The following is an 18800-nucleotide window of genomic DNA, read 5'->3' as shown; positions in this document are numbered from 1 at the left end:
ATTCGTTGTGTTTCTTATTCATAGAGACAGAATATTTTAGTCAGTGGCTTTCCGCAGGTTGGCAGTTTCCCATCCAAAAATATTTCCACAATCGTCTCTCTAAGGCATACGTGACAAATTAACTGAGTCCAATGTGGTCTATTGAGCGCCAAACAAAAGGGCAAGACGGATTGTTTTCTTGCAGGCTTACCGGTAGGCCTATGCGTAGCCTATATCTGGACATACTACTTGACACCAGAAGCCGTTGGACTGGTTTAGTGACCGCTGGGTGCCGCCTGTGGGTGAAAACACGGAAGAGTTCATTCAAGGAATTTAGTATGAAAGCAGTAGGAGCGCGTTTCGACTCACTCACAGAACAAGCCATCAGCTCAGTTAAAAAGGTCCCATGAAACCAACCGAATGTGCTTGCAAATCGCTGTTCCGCCGCGGCGAAAAGCTGAGATGTATGGAAACGGCAAACTTTATGGAATCATCCTGATATATTCTTCACTTTCCAGGATTGTATGTGGCGAGAAATCGGGTAAGTAACTGAAGCTAGTTAGCACAACAAGCTAGCATTGTAAGTGAACGGCAAGAAGTTGCACGTTTCAATGCAAAAGGGTTCTTTATTATTAAAATATAAGTTTCGTAATTTTGCTGGCATGTGAACCAATTAGTCCAAAGCAGCACGCAGTCCAAGTACTTCCATGGGATATATAAATACACGATACTATGTAATATTTTCAGCAGTCACGTCAGGACTTCGCAGCTCACATGTGACTAATTATTCCTAACTAGCATTAACACTTTGGACAACCACCGATTTTTCATCATTTCGCTACAGTATAGCCTATTTAGTGCTGTACACACATCATACTAGTTACAACGTGTCAGCGTCGCACGCGTCTGTTACAAATGTAGCAGTTTACTGTAGTTTACATCACAGAGCTTTGTGGTAGTTATCAGTGTCTTTGAATAGTAGCGCCGACTACTAAATTGTCTGATTACAGATTTACATGCCTCAAAAGTCCAAGTTCTTGCTTACTTAACTCAATACTCGAATTTGTTAAGACCCTGAGATACCCCACACCATGGAGCCTGCGTTTGTTGATAGGACAAGTTACGTTGTACTTCAAATGTGCAATAGCCTACTTAGTTTTTGCTGTCAAACATTACAATTATTCTTGACCTGCTATAATCATTCTGATGGAAGGGACAGTGAAACTACGTTATCGAGGGATTCGTTCGACAAAGTACAACTTAAAGCTTGAAACAAACTTGCAGAGATTGATCGATATAAAGGATATCTGTACTGTGCCTTCAGATGTATACAGTGCAAACATACTTGAATGTAAGCTTTTTTTTAAAGAAGACATAGGCTGTTGTATGGAAACAGACACGATGTGTATGGTTCATGTTGTAGATCTTCAAGCATCCTGTTTGTGAATGACAATCTTAAGTATTTGAGCAAAACAATGTGAGAAGACCTCAAATACCCAGTGGTTACTTTTCCTCTCTCTCTCTCTCTCTCTCTCTCTCTCTCTCTCTCTCTCTCACTTGCTCTATTCAAGCCCTGCTAGTCTCTACCAAACAGAAGTTTTTTTTTTTGTTGACACAGGACTTGTCAAGTGTCCTCTGGTGCTCCAAAGAAATGTGCTGATCTGGGATGTTCGCCAGACACTGCACAGTTGACAAAACAGAAAGGGGGAACTCTTCTCCTGAAGTAAATGACTTCCAACTCTAGCACTGGTATCCTCGTGTCAGGGCCAGGCAGCAGAAAGCATGCCCTGATGATGCTGCCCTGTGTTGTCACAGCACAGCGAGAGCGGGGCTGGAGCGCTTGCTAATCCGTTGGCCATGTAAAGGGATGAATAACAATAGAGGAGAGCTCTCCTATTGTGCTTGTGTTTGTGGCATTGTCTCAAAGCACCGCCAGGGCACCGCTCTCTCCCGTCCAAACAATGCTCTGCTGGACCGCGCATGCGATGGTGCTCACAAGCTTTTCTGTTGGCTGCAGCAAGGGTTCCTTGCAGAGGGGGTTTGCCTACGAACTTCCAAGTGGCTGGACCGAGTGTTATGGCACTGCATGGCATTGATTATGCTTTAAATTCCTTGATGTCATCCTATTTTTGATGGCTGGCATGTATGTTGGTTGTGATAGGTTGCCTCTACATACTCAGTTACATAGTACCTTAAGAAAATCCATAAGATTTTTGAATTATGATTATGATGATTTTATATTGAAGTGTTGTTTGCTTTTAAGTCTTTGTTGTATATTGCGAATTCCTGAATTGATTCTCATTGAGTTGGTTCCTTGCTTCTTTGAGATGGAAGAGTGAAATCTGAAAGAACGTGAGACATTTTCAGGGCATGCCGTAAATGGTAGATAAAATCGTATAAGTTTGCATATTTATTTATAATTTTTTTTTTTTGTTGAGAAAGCATGTTTCTATTCTTAAACAAATGGCATTTTTTTAAACGAACCTTCTGATATTTGCACACACAAACCAAAAGGTTCTGAATAATTAGCCCGGTTGAAAGTCTGCGTAACGTCACCTCTCTGACACCTGCCCTCAGGTGGGAACTTCCTGTTTACATATTTCCAGTCTCCCTTCATTTTGCCACATTCTACGGCCTCTCATCTGGCCAGTCTTCAGCTCAGGCTACAAAGGCCACAGTGTGGAGTGCTGACGTAACCTTGGCTAACGTCAAAGGAGCTCACGCTTGTGTTTTCACTGCCTCGTTTGTGTGCTGGCTAGGCTTGCTCTTGGTCACACTTTCAACACAGGTTTTCTAAGTACTGTAGTTTCTATTTTGGGAGACTTGAGTCCCCAAGTCCAGTCTGCGTTTGGCTCCAAGGAACTCTGAGGTGCTAAGTGGTCCCATCATCACAAGTGAGGGCATGGGTGTGAGAGGGTTTGAGAGGGTAAGCTGCTGGTTTCAGCACAGGGGCCCCAGCTGTCACACGGCCCCAGGGAGGTGAGCTGGGGGCTGCTGTCACAGGTGTCAATGCCACACCCAGGAACAGAGTGGCTTAATCTTGCAGTAAACCACAGCCAGTTTGTAAAAACCCTACCCCCACCCCCACCCCCAACCACAGCCCAATGCAAGAGGCAAAGGCCAACCAACACGCTCATGCACAGACACCACACACACACTTTCTGGAGGAGACATGCCCTGGCCCCGGCAGCTGAACATCCCAAACCTTCCACGACCCGTGGGAACTGTATTTGTCACTGTTCCCTCTGTCACTGTTCCCTCTGTCACTGTTCCCTCTATCACTGTTCCCTCTATCACTGTTCCCTCTGTCACTGTTCCCTCTGTCACTGTTCCCTCTGTCACTGTTCCATCCTGCTGTTCCCTCTGTCACTGTTCCATCCTGCTGTTCCTTCTGTCACCTTTCCCTCTGTCACTGTTCCCTCTGTTACTGTTCCCTCTGTTACTGTTCCCTCTGTCACTGTTCCCTCTGTCACTGTTCCATCCTGCTGTTCCCTCTGTTACTGTTCCCTCTGTCACTGTTCCCTCTGTCACTGTTCCATCCTGCTGTTCCCTCTGTCACTGTTCCCTCTGTCACCTTTCCATCTGTCACTGTTCCCTCTGTCACTGTTCCATCCTGCTGTTCCCTCTGTCACTGTTCCCTCTGTCACTGTTCCCTCTGTCACTGTTCCATCCTGCTGTTCCCTCTGTCACTGTTCCCTCTGTCACCTTTCCATCCGTCACTGATCCCTCTGTCACTGTTCCATCCTGCTGTTCCCTCTGTCACTGTTCCCTCTGTCACTGTTCCCTCTGTCACTGTTCCCTCTGTCACTGTTCCATCCTGCTGTTCCCTCTGTCACTGTTCCCTCTGTCACCTTTCCATCTGTCACTGATCCCTCTGTCACTGTTCCATCCTGCTGTTCCCTCTATCACTGATCCCACTGTCACTGTTCCCTCTGTCACTGTTCCATCCTGCTGTTCCCTCTGTCACTGTTCCCTCTGTCACTGTTCCCTCTGTCACTGTTCTCTTGTGTTAATGATCGTTGTTTCACTCTAGTTAGGTGTCTCTGAAAAAGTCAGTCTTGTTTGTGCCAGAGCAGTGGTTGTCAGAAACTTGACAAATATGACCTCAGGAGACTTTTAATGTGTACATGCAGATAGCAGTCTTTCAGAAATGTCTTCTCCGGGGTGCTTTCAGCTGGACTTAATTTACACGGTCATGTTATGCAGCATACAGGCAGTTGAGTCTGGGAGTGTTAAAAGTGAACTGGGACAGAGGAAGGGCAGTTTGGGGATCCAGGCACCATCAGGGTAGAACTGGGAAAATATTTCCATGAAAACAGGAGGAAAATATGGCCTAGTTTATGGTGACCTACTAGACAAAGGTTGGGGGAACCCTCATCGCTGGTGTCCTAAGAGAATTCATTTGGGATTGAAAGGAAACCGATATTCTGTGTGACCTTTTTTCCCAAGAGGATTAAATGCACTTTGACTGTGACTCCAGGAATGTATTTTTGTTATCATGTGCTGCTGGTTATCCTCTCCTACTTCTTAAGGTGAAAACTGGTGGCTTTTATTTATATTTGAAAAGTTATGATTCTGTCTGTGCAGAACCTGGTTAAATTATCTCATCAATAATCTGAATTGCCTCCACATACCCAAATTATTTGTACCTCATTCAATTTAATCTAATCTGTGTTTTCACTTTTTTGTTTGGTATTTTCCCCCAGATAACGGCTGTGGGCACTCCATTCAAGGCCCAGACAGCGGTGTCCTTTCCTCCAGGCAGTATCCTGGCACCTACCCCAATAACTCCTTCTGTGAATGGAGGATCCACATGCCTGAGGGCAGCAGCATCACCATCAAGTTTGCCGACCTCAGCATCGAGTCTCGGAGCTGCGAGTCTGACTATGTCAGAATACTGCAGGGCTCTGGCCGAAGTGAGCAGGGTGAGTGAGTCTTTGGAGTTTAACTTGTTAGCTTTGATTGTCTGGAATGTGCACCAGCACAGTGCAGATGGGTGGTTGCCAGGAGGAAGGGTTTTTCGCTGGGAGTTGTTGAAGCCAGACCATCAGAAGTTGAGGCCTTTGATGTGTAGAGACGCTGAAAGAAGGTGGTAAGACAGTTGGTAGACTGAGTGGGTGGGATACACTGGGGAACATTGCTCTAGAATGTGGATGCAGTGTAAGGGGCAAGCTGCGTCTGCAAGTTGTTCTGTTGAGACATGTGATAGGCCTGCTCTAGTTATGTGGAGTAAGAAATGCCTGCATCTTTCCATTTTAGTTTTCTTTTTTAAGTCATTGTCATGATGCTACATATGAGACTGCTGCTCTGAGTTGGCAATAATTTTCATAGAGAAGTGTAAATGCTAGCAATGATGTGGTGTAAAACCTGTGGTCTAAATTACATTACCTGTTATTGTTTATACGTGGACACACTAAAGGGTAGGAGTGGGGGGAAAAAAATCAATTAATCGATTTTTCTCGATTCTCACTGAAACGATGCTGTCTCGATTCAGAAAAGTTCATAATCGATTTTGTAATTTATAATTGTTTTTTTTACACATCCATTTTATGTTGAAATGCAAGCTGCATCGATTATTGCATTGTTCATAGAAAGTCAAAATTGTGACAAGGAAAAGCGTTTTCTCTAATAGAAAAATAGAGAAGGTAATTCATCTGTTGATTATCTTTTATTATCAAACACAAAGTAGGAAGTGATTTAAGACTCTGAGAAGCGAACTGAAATGTTTTAAAAGTCGAAATGCATCGATAATCATTTTATCGGTTTAGAATTGATAATCGATAATCGTTTTAGAATCAATAATCGGTTTAGAATCATTAATCGGTTTAGAATCGAATCGTTGCCTCTGAATCGGAATCGAATCGAATCGTGAGGTGCCAAGAAATTCCCACCCCTACTAAAGGGGCTTTCCCAGCTCAGCTACAGCCTTAAGGGACTGGTCCTAAAGTTACTAAAGTGTAACATGTTTGAACATATCAACACAGATGGATCTAGACTACCTAGGATTTAACTTTGAAATGATCCTACCTGATGTAGCCTGACTGTGCATGGATCTAGACTACCTAGGATTTAGCTTTGAAATGATCCTACCTGATGTAGCCTGACTGTGCACTGGCTTGCCATAACTTGTGCCAAATATAACCTCTTTGAGTGAAGAAGGAGCGGAAGAGGCAACTCGTTCTTGTCTCGCTCTCAATTCACATGACCGCCTCCTTCAGTGGCCAGATCTGAAAGCCACCAGTGAGCCCCTCTCATCATCATTTCTCTATGCTGCATTTAATATACCTTAGCAGGGATTCATTTGTTGATGATCATTACTTAATTCATATACACCTTGTCTTGTGGTGTTAAGAGTGGCAGCTTTATAACAATTCTATCCCATACATTTGAGATTATTTTAGAAGTTATGCAATACATAGCAACAGGGTTATAATAATCAGTTTAACTTTGCCTCATGCTTCATGTAGCCCTATCTTAAACTAGCAGTAGGGCACATTTTAAACTTTACTTATGTTATCAAGTTTACCTTTTTTATTAGTAAACTACTGAAGCTCTTGATTTGTCTCCTTCAGTAAAAGGCAGCAAAGTACTACCGGGTCAGTGGCATTTGGAAAATCCAATTAGTTGCCCTACTGGTTTCCATGGAGACAAACTCATAGTTGTCAAAGACAGATTGTTTTAATGAACTTTCATTACACTGCCAGAGATAAAGGTCATATCCTGTTTCCTCAGGATGGTATAATGTGTTTCAGTTTGTTCCATTACTATCAGAGCTCAGAGCTGTGATTTGTACTTGGATGCCTGTTCATTTTTTCTAATCAACAGCACACAAGTACGTTGGATTTACAGTTCACTTATTTTTGGGTGTTCTACACTCAATTCTCAGTTGACAATGGATCGTTCAGTTTCCTCCATAAAATCTGTAGAAGTATAAAGATCCTCGATTTAGATATTCTTCACAATACTCTACTAAAATGAGTGACAGACATGTATGTTGCAACCACCCTGGTCTTTCCCCTCATTGTGCACCTTTCAGAGTTTCTCATTGATGAGTTTTCAGCACCATTGTCCTGTGTGATGGATTGACACTGGTTGACCAGCCATCCCTACATTATCAATATTATTGATGTCCCTACGTGTCTTTAATCGGTGAAATATTTCTGAATGTGGATTTGAATGTCCGTTGGCTGGTGCTTTCTGGACACCGCTGAGGACAAGTAGCTCTGGATGGCTCAGTATCACCTAACACAGTGATGTTTTGTGCATGTCAGATTAAACAAGTGCAATCAGTAATGAATCCTGTTTTTTTATGTTCATTTGGTGAGCTTGTTCAATGGAAACAGAGTGTGTTTTACACACTGTCTATTGGTTCTGGCAAAATGTCCTCTAGGATGTGGGTCGTACCACGATAATGTCTCCCCATGCCTTGCCCCAAACCCCCTCTTTTTACGGCAATCTTTATGTGACGATGTGAACGCTCATAAACAGAGTTATTAAAATCAGTGTAGCTTCCCCCCATGTTTTATGTATACAAGCCCATAAGTATACAAACCCAATTTCTTTAATCCCATACAATTTGCTAGTATTTGTGAACTGGTAATATTAGTAACAGAGGATTGTGAGGGGAGTTGTAGGTTAAAATGTTTAGGCTGTGAAGCTTCAGCATCTGTTCATCTGTGGCGAGAGGTAAGGGTAAGGGTAAGGGATGTGAAGGGAGGTGAAGGGAGGGGAGCCCGTGAGAGCGCCTCCTCGGTCTGTGTGTTGTGAGTAAGACTGAGCTGGCCTGTGGGGATGGTGCTGGGGAGGGTGGCCCGGGTGGTGGGGGTCCAGCTGCTGCTACCAGCGGAACGAAGACGAGGCCCACGCGTTTGACAGCCAGGCCTGGTGTGTCAGAGGATGTTTGAGAAACTCGTGTGCACTCTAAACTGCAACTGGTGCCATGCATTGGTCATGCTGAAACTAAGTTTATACCTCTTGTTTTGTTTTTTCATTATCATTATTGGTATTAGTCATTTTATCACTTCTTTTTGCTGTCCATTGTGTAACTGTTACTCCAGACTTTATTTAGTTCTATGAGCAGTGTTATACCCATGTAATTACTCTGTGAGACGACCTCAACCAGCTTTTGTCCACCTTTGCCATGAAGAGGGCATATCTTCAGAACTCTGGCTATGTATGTGTGAGGACATCTTGGCACCTTTCCCTCTGGCTGAAACATCTCCCATTCCTTTGCTGCGTAACCCTGTGATTTCCCCCTTTCCACCTCTCACTACCCCGAGGCCTCCGGGCTTTCCTGCTCACCTCTGATGACTGGGAGAGAGTGATCCAGCTCTGAGCTTTGTTACTCATCCCGTGTCAGCGCAGTGAATGGGGTGAGTGAGACAACAGCCCCTTTCCAGCTGGAAGGTAGTACCTGCCACGGAGGGCTGAGCTGACCGGGGAGAGGCTATCACATTGCAAGGCCTGTTAGGTGAAGACAGACAGCTCACACAAACACGCGGATAGGGGCTGTCCGAGATGTAGATGGGGGGGGGGGGGGGGCTCATGGCAGAAAGGGAAGCGCCTCTTTCCCCTTTGTCTCCTGTGAAGTTATTTACTGTGAAGTTCCTGTCCCAGACAAAAGAGGAAGCGCTTTTTCTCTGTCATGTTTGAAAGGTAGGCAGGAAGAGCGGCATCAGGTGACAGGCTGTGGTTGGTCTTTTTGACCTTGTGAATGGGAGGCTCTGGTGCCTCTAGGGCACATGTGGACCCTTGAGCTGGGCTGACTGAGCTGGATAGCATGGGGGGTCAAGGTGGAGGGTGAGAGACAGACAGACAGACAGACAGACAGACAGACAGACAGACAGACAGACAGACAGACAGACAGACAGACAGACAGACAGACAGACAGACAGACAGACAGACAGACAGACAGACAGACATTCTACCCTTTACCGCCTCTAGAGATCAAAGCCCTCTTTGCTGAATGGTTGGCATTCCTCACTGAAGCCCTCTTAAATGGTTAGGAACTGCACAAATACCTGTGTAGATATCGCTTGTTCCTGCAATGTTTGTAATCTCATACAGAGTTTCTGCATTCTGCCATTCTGAAGTGTCAACTGTGTCCTTATCCACTTCTTCTCCTAGTGTTGGGCCCATTTTGCGGTGACCTGAAATCTGCGCCCTCACTGCAGAAGTCCCTCCGTGTAGATGCTAGTGAGATTCGAGTGCAGTTTCGCAGCGGACAGCACATCTCAGGCCGAGGGTTCCTGCTGTCCTATGCCACAGGGAACCACAGAGGTGAGTGGGCCTCAACCATCCTTCCCCTTTGTGTCCAAAACTAACAGCCCAGTGGGACAACAGCCCAAGAGCCCTTTGTGTTGCCTCACTTTGACTGTGTGTAGTTTCTCCATCCCCCATATGCCCTTTCAGAATACACTTTTGTGATGTGTTCCCTTTTGTGGCGTCCATCTATCTCTCTTGCCCCCCCCCCAAACCTGTTTGTGACACTCATTTTTATCCCATGGATGTTCCCTTCACTGAAAGCCCTAGAATGACACACTTTGTGTTTAATTTTAGACATGTTTACCTCCATGGTAGTCATAGTAAGGGGAAGTGGGGTCTTCATCCTGTTGTGGCCACTGTGTCCTGTTGTAGCCCTGTCTTGTTGTTGAGCTGGGGGGGGGGGCTTCCTGTGGCTGCCACATCTACACAACTTCCAGCCCTGCCGTTTTTAGCCCTAATTGTCTGTCTCCTCTGTGCCGTTTATCCTGCAGATCTGCTTACATGCCTAGACAAAGGCAACCATTTCTCAGATGCTAAGTACAGGTAAGCACCGTGCAATGGAATGTTTTGTAACTCAAGACTGAATCTACTCTATGTAATGGGGTAAATAAATGGTGGCAAATCGTGAACTCCATAAATGAATAAATCATAAATAAATATCACAAAAGGCACAGAATGGCATAAATTAGTCCACCTAACTTCTGGACCTATAACGATGGGTTGTTTATGAAGTTCAGTTGAATAGAGACCCTACAGTATAGTATTTTGAGTATAGTGCCATTGTTTTTCTTTTGGTATTCAGGGTTTCATTACAAAAAGTATATGCCTTCCTAGTCCTCCCTCTTGAATGGGGTAACGTGCTCCTTTTGTCCATTAAGCTATTCTGAGGTGACCTTTAAATTGACAGATGCTCTGGACCAAATCCCTCTCATTGTTGTCTCACCCTACAGGAAGTACTGTCCGGCCGGATGCCGAGCCGTGGCTGGAGATGTGTCTGGGGACATCTCCCAGGGATACAGACATGTGAGTCAACACCTGCACACTATCAATAGGTATCAGAGAATGACATGGGGTTTCCTCAGACATGACAGAGAGAGGGAGGGAGAGAGAGGGGGAGACAAAGAGAGAGCAGAAGAGGGAGTGGGAGAGGGACAGTGACCGTTGATATGAGACGGTTATTTGTGTCACAGGTGTGTCAATTCAGAAACACATGGCAGGCTGCTGTCTGAGAATTGGGAAAGAGGAACTGCGGCATATGTTTGTTTACCGTACCGCTCCACTGGGCTTCCAGAAAGAGAAACGGTTTGCAAGGCTCACTGGAGATGCTTGTCCAGACGTTTCACGAGCAGTTGTGCTAACTGCTGAGACTGTTGTTGTTTGAAGTGACACCATTCTCTGTGTGTGTGTGTGTGTGTCTGTGTGTGTGTTCGCTTACACATGTGTTTGTAAGAGTTAATGTGTTTCGTTGTTGTATGCTGAGGTAATGTGATGAAGATGTAGCAGTGTTAGAAGTGTGTGTGTGTGTGTGTGTGTGTGTGTGTGTGTGTGTGTGTCATCTTGAGCCCTGAGGCGCAGTGATGGAGGGGCAGTGCTGTTTGCAGTAGGCTCATTGTTCTCAGAAGTCAGCCGCTAGTGGAGTGAGCTAAGGCGGCCAGCTGCTTTACGTAACGCTGCATACCTCAGCCTCAGCTCAACACAGCTTACATCAGAGGTGGGCCAAGCCACTGCAAGGGCAACAGCCAGTTTAGAGGGTCTGGTCACACTGTGGAAGTGAGTGAGAGAGTGTGTGTGTTTGGGTGAGGGGCTGGACCTGGGTCATATGCTCATGCTTTAGGTATTCCAAGGTTCTCTGTTGTGGAAAGCAATAGATGTGAACGGTTCTTGAGTGTCTGCGGTAGCGGTTGGAATAGGGCAAGTCATATTTGCACCTGCGGCTATTCAAACGTGAATGGTATTGATTGGAATGGGATTGAACACGGCTCAATAGCCATCGCTGGTCTTATCTGCAACAGCAGCGTACAACTGCAAATTGATCAGAGCACTTATATTCGGTATCATCTCCATTCTCATCATGACAAGTCTGCTGCTTGCAGGTATGCTCCCCAGATAGCTTCTCCATTCCCACTCTACTCTTTGTAAGGTCAGGCTTGCACAGCATTGATCAACAGCCCATCGGTCACAATATCTGGTGTGCACCAGGACCTCAATGTGCAGGACCTCCAGCAGGGCAGTGGGACCCCCTGCCAACCCTGCCCTGAGGTGCGGCATATGAGGGGGCTTACTTCCTGGCTGCTGGAGGGTTGGGGTGGGGACTGCGCCTCTCTGGGGTGTGATCACAACTATTGACCGGGTCTCTGTGTCTGACAGCTTCAGGCTTAGCAGGCACAGCAGGGACTCAAAAACAATAGAGGGCAGTTGGGAGGGGGGGAATTAGGATCCACCAGGGGTGCTGTGAGGGGTCGGGTGTGGTCGGGTGTTTCACGCCCAAGCCATAATAGACACACAGCAACTCATTAACTCCTGTTTGCCAAGAGACGGTGCCTCTGTATGAGTACCAAATAGCATATATCACTGTATTCTTCTTCCTGACTGACTTCAAAGCCTGTTTCTTTTCATCCAGGTGAGCCTTTGAGAGCCCCAGCAATGCCTCTGCAGCATTGTCAGAAATGTCAGAGGTCATTTGGACAGCCTGTCCGTGCTTGTTATTCCTTCCTAAGACATTCTTGTCTGCATACTTGAGCAGCTCCGGGTCATCTGCAGTGAGGAGATGCACATGGCTCAGGCTAAAGCGAGCGCTGTGAGGCATCCTATTTTCGAGATCCACCCCCAAAGCTCTGTCATATGACTGGTCCAGTCTTAAGCACTTTGAATTGCAACTCTTGTACGAAATGTGCTATATAAATAAAGTCTTACTTACTTACTTACTTAATCAGCAGGGCCCACGGCTGACAATAGTGAACTGGCAGGGACAGTCTTAATCAGCAGGGCCCACAGGGGCAGTCTTTCTTCAATCCACTCTGGGGCAAACAAGAGCTATTTGATACTAGTCTAAATGTGCCTTGCTAACACCACTTGAGCTGATAATGATGGAGTTTTAATATTACGTGACTGTAAAGGAGGCAGGTGGCCTCTGATCAGGTGGTGAGTAGGGGTGGGGGGTGGGGGGGTGCAAGCGGCTGTCTCTGATCAGGTGGTTAGTGGGGTGGGGGGGTGCAAGCGGCTGTCTCTGATCAGGTGGTTAGTGGGGTGGGGGGGGTGCAAGTGGCTGTCTCTGATCAGGTGGTTAGTTGGGGGGGGGTGCAAGCGGCTGTCTGATCAGGTGGTTAGGGGGTGTTAGTGGGGGGGGGGGGTGGCGGGGTGCAAGCGGCTGTCTCTGATCAGGTGGTTAGTGGGGAGGGGGGGGGGTTCGAGCGGCTACTCCTGCACCACGCCTCTGAGTGCTCCAGGTTAATGAGGAAGCTCTCTCTGAATGCTGAGCAGCTGGCCCTGCTGATAAAGGACAATGTGCCTTTGTGTTAGCACCATCATCCTCACACCGCCTGCCTCCACAGCGCTGACTGGGCTCCCTGTCCCACCCTGCTGCAGACCTCTCTCTCCCTCTCTGACCCCGACACCAAAGCAGCAGACCTCTCTCGTCCTCTCTGACCGTCCCACCAAAGCAGCAGGCCTCTCTCGTCCTCTCTTTTTTTTTAAAGATTTGTTTTTGGCCTTTTATGCCTTTAATGGATAGATCAGTGCAGAGTTGGACAGGAAATGAGATGGAGAAAAGGTGGGAAGTGGACAGGAGAAATGGCATCGGGCCAGATTCAAACCCGTGACCTCCTTGAGCTTCAAGTCCGAATGTGGTCGAGGCTACTGCGTGAGCTACAGTGCCCCCCTCTCTCGACCTCTCTTACTGCCACACCAAAGCCTTGCTCGGTATGCCAGCCTGCTCTTTGGTGAAAGTCAAGTTCAGTGGGCGGCTTCTGCATTCTAATGTCCCCCTCGCAGTTGAAGGGAAAGGGGGAACTGGATTACAGTGGCGGACCTTCACCTCAACTGACCACAGGTTTTAGGACTATTTTGGTTCCCTCTTTGCTGTATTTGAAAGGGGACATTTTCTCTACACAAGAGATTACAGCACACTTTGCAGCACACATTGTTCGTGTTTACAGACTGAACTTACTGGAGAAGGTCATTGGGCGTGCTTCTCCTCGTTTCAGGAAATCACTGGGTTTCCATTCACTTATCTTTTTAAGCACCTTTTTGTTTTACCTGTGTCAGCTAAATGTGTTCCATAGAAGCTAGTAGTTGCAAAGGTATGCATTCTCACAAAGTGCTACTTACGCTGATTACATTGAGGGAGGAGTGTTCTGCATTCCTCACATGTCCAATTGCTGTAATCATTACTCCAGAATGGAATGAGCTCCCCTTGAATGTCATGCATGTGTTGAGTATACTTGCTGTCTCCATACGTCTGTCTGCCTCCATACTCCAAAACGCTGTCTCACAAATTGGATTGAGTTGCCTGCGCTACGATTACTGGCAGGGACGGATGGAGTAGACTGAGGTTGTGTTTGTGGCATTTATCATTTGGGTAATGGCCTTCCTTAGGGATATGATCATGCCCTGTGAACCCTTCACTACCAGAAGAATGGCCCTTTGCTGGAAAAACAATAATGCATTGATTGTTGGAGAGATTGTCCTCTACGTGCATCATGCATGGCTTTATTTGTCCCCACCATATCTTCAGCTGCAATAACAGCCAAAACATAATTTCAAACTTAACTCCTGATTCTATCAAGCAATCTGGGGTCATTGTCACAGGATTGATTGATACACTCTGCTTTCCAGAAGTGTCATGACCTACTAATATATACAAAATGCGCCTGTCCCCTCTGCCCTCAATTTTTGTCTTGTCTATGTCTGTGTTTATCAGTGTTGTTTTGTCTGCTCCTCTCACCCAGACATCGGTGCTCTGTAAAGCAGCTGTCCACGCGGGGGTCATCTCGGATGAATTCGGCGGGGTCATATCCGTGGAGGAGCAGCACGGCAAGAGCCACTACCCAGCCGTCAGAGCCAACAAGATCCAGTCCAAAGAGTGAGTGTGTCCTGGTTGGACGTGCTATGGTTCAGGATGCAGTCTGTTCATGTGGGGCTGGTGAGAGCACAATTCAGACAGCCAGCTCTTGTAATAACATGTTGCCATGGAGATGACCATGGTAAAAGATTAACAACAGTTTTGATAGTTGTGAGCAGAGACGCATTCTGAATGTTATAGGCTGAAATTGCAAAAGAATGGAAGTGACGTGAATGGGGGGTGGCATGTAGAAGGTCCACGAATGGTTTTGTCAGATGTCAGTGTCGAAGCTTTTGATTTTCTGTATTCTGGAAGAGGCATTTCAGATGTGGAGCCTCAAAATAGCCTTACAGTACAGTGCTTTTATCTGCTCCTGTTCCATTGCAGGTCTATTGGCTTGCCACTCCTGACCTTGGCCCGTGTCCCATGGCAATGCTAGTTATCATTCTTGCACGTGTCGTGTGCTGTGATTAATTGGCCCAATCCTCACTTCATATTAGACTCACACTGTCTGGAGTAGATGCTATCTCCTGATCCTTCAGACTAGCCAAAGGAGGACACCCTATTAAAGGTGCGAGCTTGATGTGCTACTGGGCTATTAACTGAGGCGAAGGTTTATCAGACCAGTGGGTTTGAAGCCTGAAGGAATTAACCGCCAGTCCGTTATGTCTTTGGCAGACAAGCCGTGGAATTGTGATTGACAGTCTACTGCATATCAATTCAGAGAGAATGCTACATGGTCAGGCTGCATGACGTGGGAACGTCCCTGGTCTGTTGACTGTTGAAGTTTACTGTCAATCTAGTCCTAGAGACGATGAAAGCTGTGCCATTTTGAAATGAATGGTCTGCCTTTCTCAAATTACCTCATATTGATTTGCCCCCCCCCCCCCCCCCAGAAGTATCGAGTCGTGTACATCAATCAGTCATTCCATAAATATCCTTAATGTCAGACCTCATTTCAAGTGAAAAATGGCACACTCGTCACGTGACTCTCAACTCTTTGTGTTCCCAAAACCTGTCACAAAGCAAATGGTTATATAACGCTCAGACATATTTTCTATTCAATAGCAGTTATAACAGAACAGCGATAACATCCTTCTCCATTCTATTTCCACATCCAATCGCCAAAGGGGAAGGAATTCTTGTGCTGTCTTAACTTGATGTTACTCTTACAAGCAAATGGCATTTAAACATGGCATGCCTGCTATGGAATGCACACTGAACTTTGTTCTTACGCTGCCCTGTGAAGACAAGTTTGCCTGCACTTATGCTCATAGCATGGCCATAGTCAGCTGGCTCTGTGCATTAACCTTTAAGGGATTTACAGCCACAGCTGGCCTCCGCACTGCCCCTCGTCCACAGTCAAAATGACTGCGTGCTCTCAACCCAAAGCTGATTATATTGGTGAAGTAATGCTCCCCTGGGCCAGGTCCAGCTTAACTGGGAGCTAAGGATCAATATCTTGTTTAATTATCAATTTCAGAGCTAAGCCATGTTTCAGGGGTAAGCCATGATTTGGCAGCCACTGCTGGGATTCCAAAAGAAGGGAAACGCTTTGCCTTTCACACTAAATGATGTTATAAGTCTGGTATTTTAATCACAGAAAAGATCAGTCACGATGATTCTTCACCCACTTTAAAGAAACGAGAGAGACACTCTGCCAGCGAGTGGAAATGACTGGTTTGTTAGTAACCACAGGGAAAAGAGGCAATTTTCCATGAATAGCCCCCCCCCCCCCCACCCCTTATCAACACCATCAGAGACCTGCAAATGAGTTGGCTTTATCCCCGCCATGCAGAAGCTTGTAAGAAGCCTAATTCAAATGAAGGTGCGTGGGGTCTCCGAGCACAAAGGTTAAAGCTGTGTGCATAGCTCCCCCAATGGGTTTTGGGGAGGTGAGGTCTGACAATGGTAGGGGGTGGATGGGGGTTTCTCTTTTGTGGTCTCGATGGGTGTTCCCCTGAAATGGCAGGCCCTCAATTTATCAACATAATGCTCCGCACTCCCTAATAGATCCCTTCTGATGGATAATCTTCTTCTGTCTTTCAGCGGCTCTTTGTCCGAGAAGCTCTTCACGTTCGTCACCGATGGTAAGATGTGTGTCATTTGGTTTGCTCCTATTGTTACTTCAATTCTGCTTTACAATCGGTGTCACGTATTCTACTTGTGCACTTTCTCCCACCGTGCCACCCGTGCATTAAATCACACAACACAAAAGGCTAGTCTGAGGTCCTTCCTCTGTGAGGCAATCAGGGGCAGTAAAGAGCATCGGCACAGACAGACAGACAGGTTCGGAGAGGTGTGTCAAAAGTGAAAGGTGTGTGTGTGTGTGTGTGTGTGTGTGTGTGTGTGGTGGAGGCGTGGGAAAGCCTTATCTCTCCCTGTTGCTTGTTTTCATGTGGCGGTTTGTTTCGCACAGCCGCTGGCTCACCCAGGGCCGAGCTACCTGTGCAGACAGGCCCCTCTGGAGCTCAACGGGGAGGGCTGGGACGGCTGCCAGATGAGCAAACCCACCCCAACGCAATATACACAGAAGCCCTCGCTGTGTCTGTTAGCGGTGGTCTGTCGCCTTGTCAGTCTGTCTGTCTGTCTGTCTGTGTCAGTCAATTTATCAACTCCCTTGTTTTTAAGGTCTGGGCTTTATAGTGTGTTCCATTTTAACTGGGAAGTCAGAATTTCCGTGTTCCTAGTCGTATTTCCGACTTTGAAAGTCAGACGAACCTCAACTGCCTCCGCGCATCAACAGTGTGAAAGCTGTCGTTATATACTTTATCAACATTCTGTCTGATATGTGACTGTCCATCTTTTATCTGTGGTCATGTCGCTACTGTGTCTGGATGCGCAAAACACCGTGTAACGCATTGCTATCAACTGGCATTGCTAACATTTGGTAGCAGTTAGTAAGAACAACAATTATGTTGTCCAACTTGTTCTACTGGAAAGCAGTCGTCTCGGGTATCTTTCCCAGTTCCGACTTCCGAGGTAAATTGAGCACAGCATTTGTTGGCCTGCATTAGATGAGCTGGTGGAGCTCCTGCTGTGCGGTTTTGTTATGTGGAGAGTGATTAACTATGGGCTCACAGGAAGTCCTGTGACACACAGACCAAGCAGGCAAGTCCCCAAACCTGTTTCCTGACAAAGAAAACAAAAAATAGCAGCCCTGTGTTGTTTATGGAAGCTCAGCTTTGTTTAGCAGTGTGACAGTCATGACGGATAACACTCCACTACCCCTCAGCAAAGATTTAAAACCAGAGGAGAGAAATCAATGAAGTCCGGTCTGTCCTCCTCCAGCCAATTAAGCTAGGAGCAGGGGTGCTCAGGAGTGACTAAAGGAGTGATGAACCACGTCATTACGTCAGTGCCCAGGCTCTCCCTCCTGCCCGCAGAGACACACCACTTCAAGCGCTGAGTCTCCCCTGGAGTTCTGCTCTCCCGCCACAGCAGACAAAGATGTCGGGTGTTTGCGGAGGTGTTGTTTATTTGCTCTGGCACTCAGTGGACCGCGGTCAGACGGGATGTCCTCCGTGCGCTCGTTCGCTCGCACGTTCAAGCGACCTCAGAAGGATTCAGCCCCGAGAAAGCGTCATAGGTTTCCTTTCTGGATCCTTCCGTTTTCTCTCACATCTTTGGGTGCTGCCGACACATATGACTCCAGTTATGTGTGCACATGCCTTTTAAAGAGGTGTGCTCTTCCTGTTGAGCCCAATGAGTTATTACTCACACATGCATTTTATTACACAGCCCAAATGCACCGCTTAAGCCATAGAGGCAGCCCAGCCCAGCCAGCATACGTCCTTTTGAAAGGGCTGGAAATTAGTTTTTTTGAATTTGATGTTCATGGCTTTTGAAAGCCTGCGAGTCTGTGAAAAAAGGCCACAAAGCCATTCATGTTTCTTGCAGTGCGATTGCTTTAAAGCACTTCCTGCCCACAGCTGATAGCACTTTTGACTTTATTGGCCCTTTGGAAGAGCACTTGCAGCTGGATGTTTTAATTTGCAGCTGTTGGTCTCCCTTTCTCTTCATTTCTCACTCGTTTGTTTTCTCTTCTCATCCCCTCTTCCGCCTCTTCCTCTGCTTCCTTTTCTCACACTCCCTTCCTCTGTCCACTGAATTCTGTTTGGGACTCTTTCTGCCTCTTTTTCACCTCCTCTCCCCCCCCTCTCCCTCTCTCTCTCCCTCTGTCCTCCTGCAGACTGTAAGAGGCAGGTGATCCTGCAGCCTGTGGCTGTGAATGACAGCTCCTGGCAGAGGGGTGCTGGTGCTGGTGCTGGGGATGGTGATGGTGCTGGTGCTGGGCAGCCAGCTGACTGGTCCCCCAATGACACAGACCCCGCCTCCTCCAGTGTGCTTTGGACCCCCGACCACGGCGACCACACCAGCCAACCATGGCTACACCTGGACCTGGGGGAGAAGAGGAGGATCACAGGTTAGAAGATGCAGAAGATGCATTGGCACACACACACACACACACACACACACACACACACACACACACACA

General features: G+C 46.7%; 1 protein-coding gene across 1 annotated transcript in view; it reads left to right on the top strand.

The window, feature by feature from the left end:
• Positions 1-392: 392 nt before the first annotated feature.
• The window catches only part of dcbld1 (discoidin, CUB and LCCL domain containing 1), a 28108-nt gene continuing 9700 nt past the window's right edge, over positions 393-18800 (top strand). Inside the window, exons 1-8 of the mRNA XM_080860139.1 lie at positions 393-520; positions 4686-4904; positions 9106-9258; positions 9735-9786; positions 10194-10266; positions 14190-14323; positions 16352-16392; positions 18495-18728. Coding sequence (XP_080716265.1) covers positions 400-520; positions 4686-4904; positions 9106-9258; positions 9735-9786; positions 10194-10266; positions 14190-14323; positions 16352-16392; positions 18495-18728 — 1027 coding nt within the window. The 5' untranslated portion in view covers positions 393-399. The remainder of the gene's footprint in view (positions 521-4685; positions 4905-9105; positions 9259-9734; positions 9787-10193; positions 10267-14189; positions 14324-16351; positions 16393-18494; positions 18729-18800) is intronic.

This window comes from Sprattus sprattus (assembly GCF_963457725.1).
Source record: "Sprattus sprattus genome assembly, chromosome: 2".
Taxonomy (NCBI): Eukaryota; Metazoa; Chordata; class Actinopteri; order Clupeiformes; family Clupeidae; genus Sprattus; species Sprattus sprattus.
The sequence above is the reverse complement of the archived record's forward strand: the minus strand, read 5'-3'. Positions and strand labels throughout refer to the sequence as shown.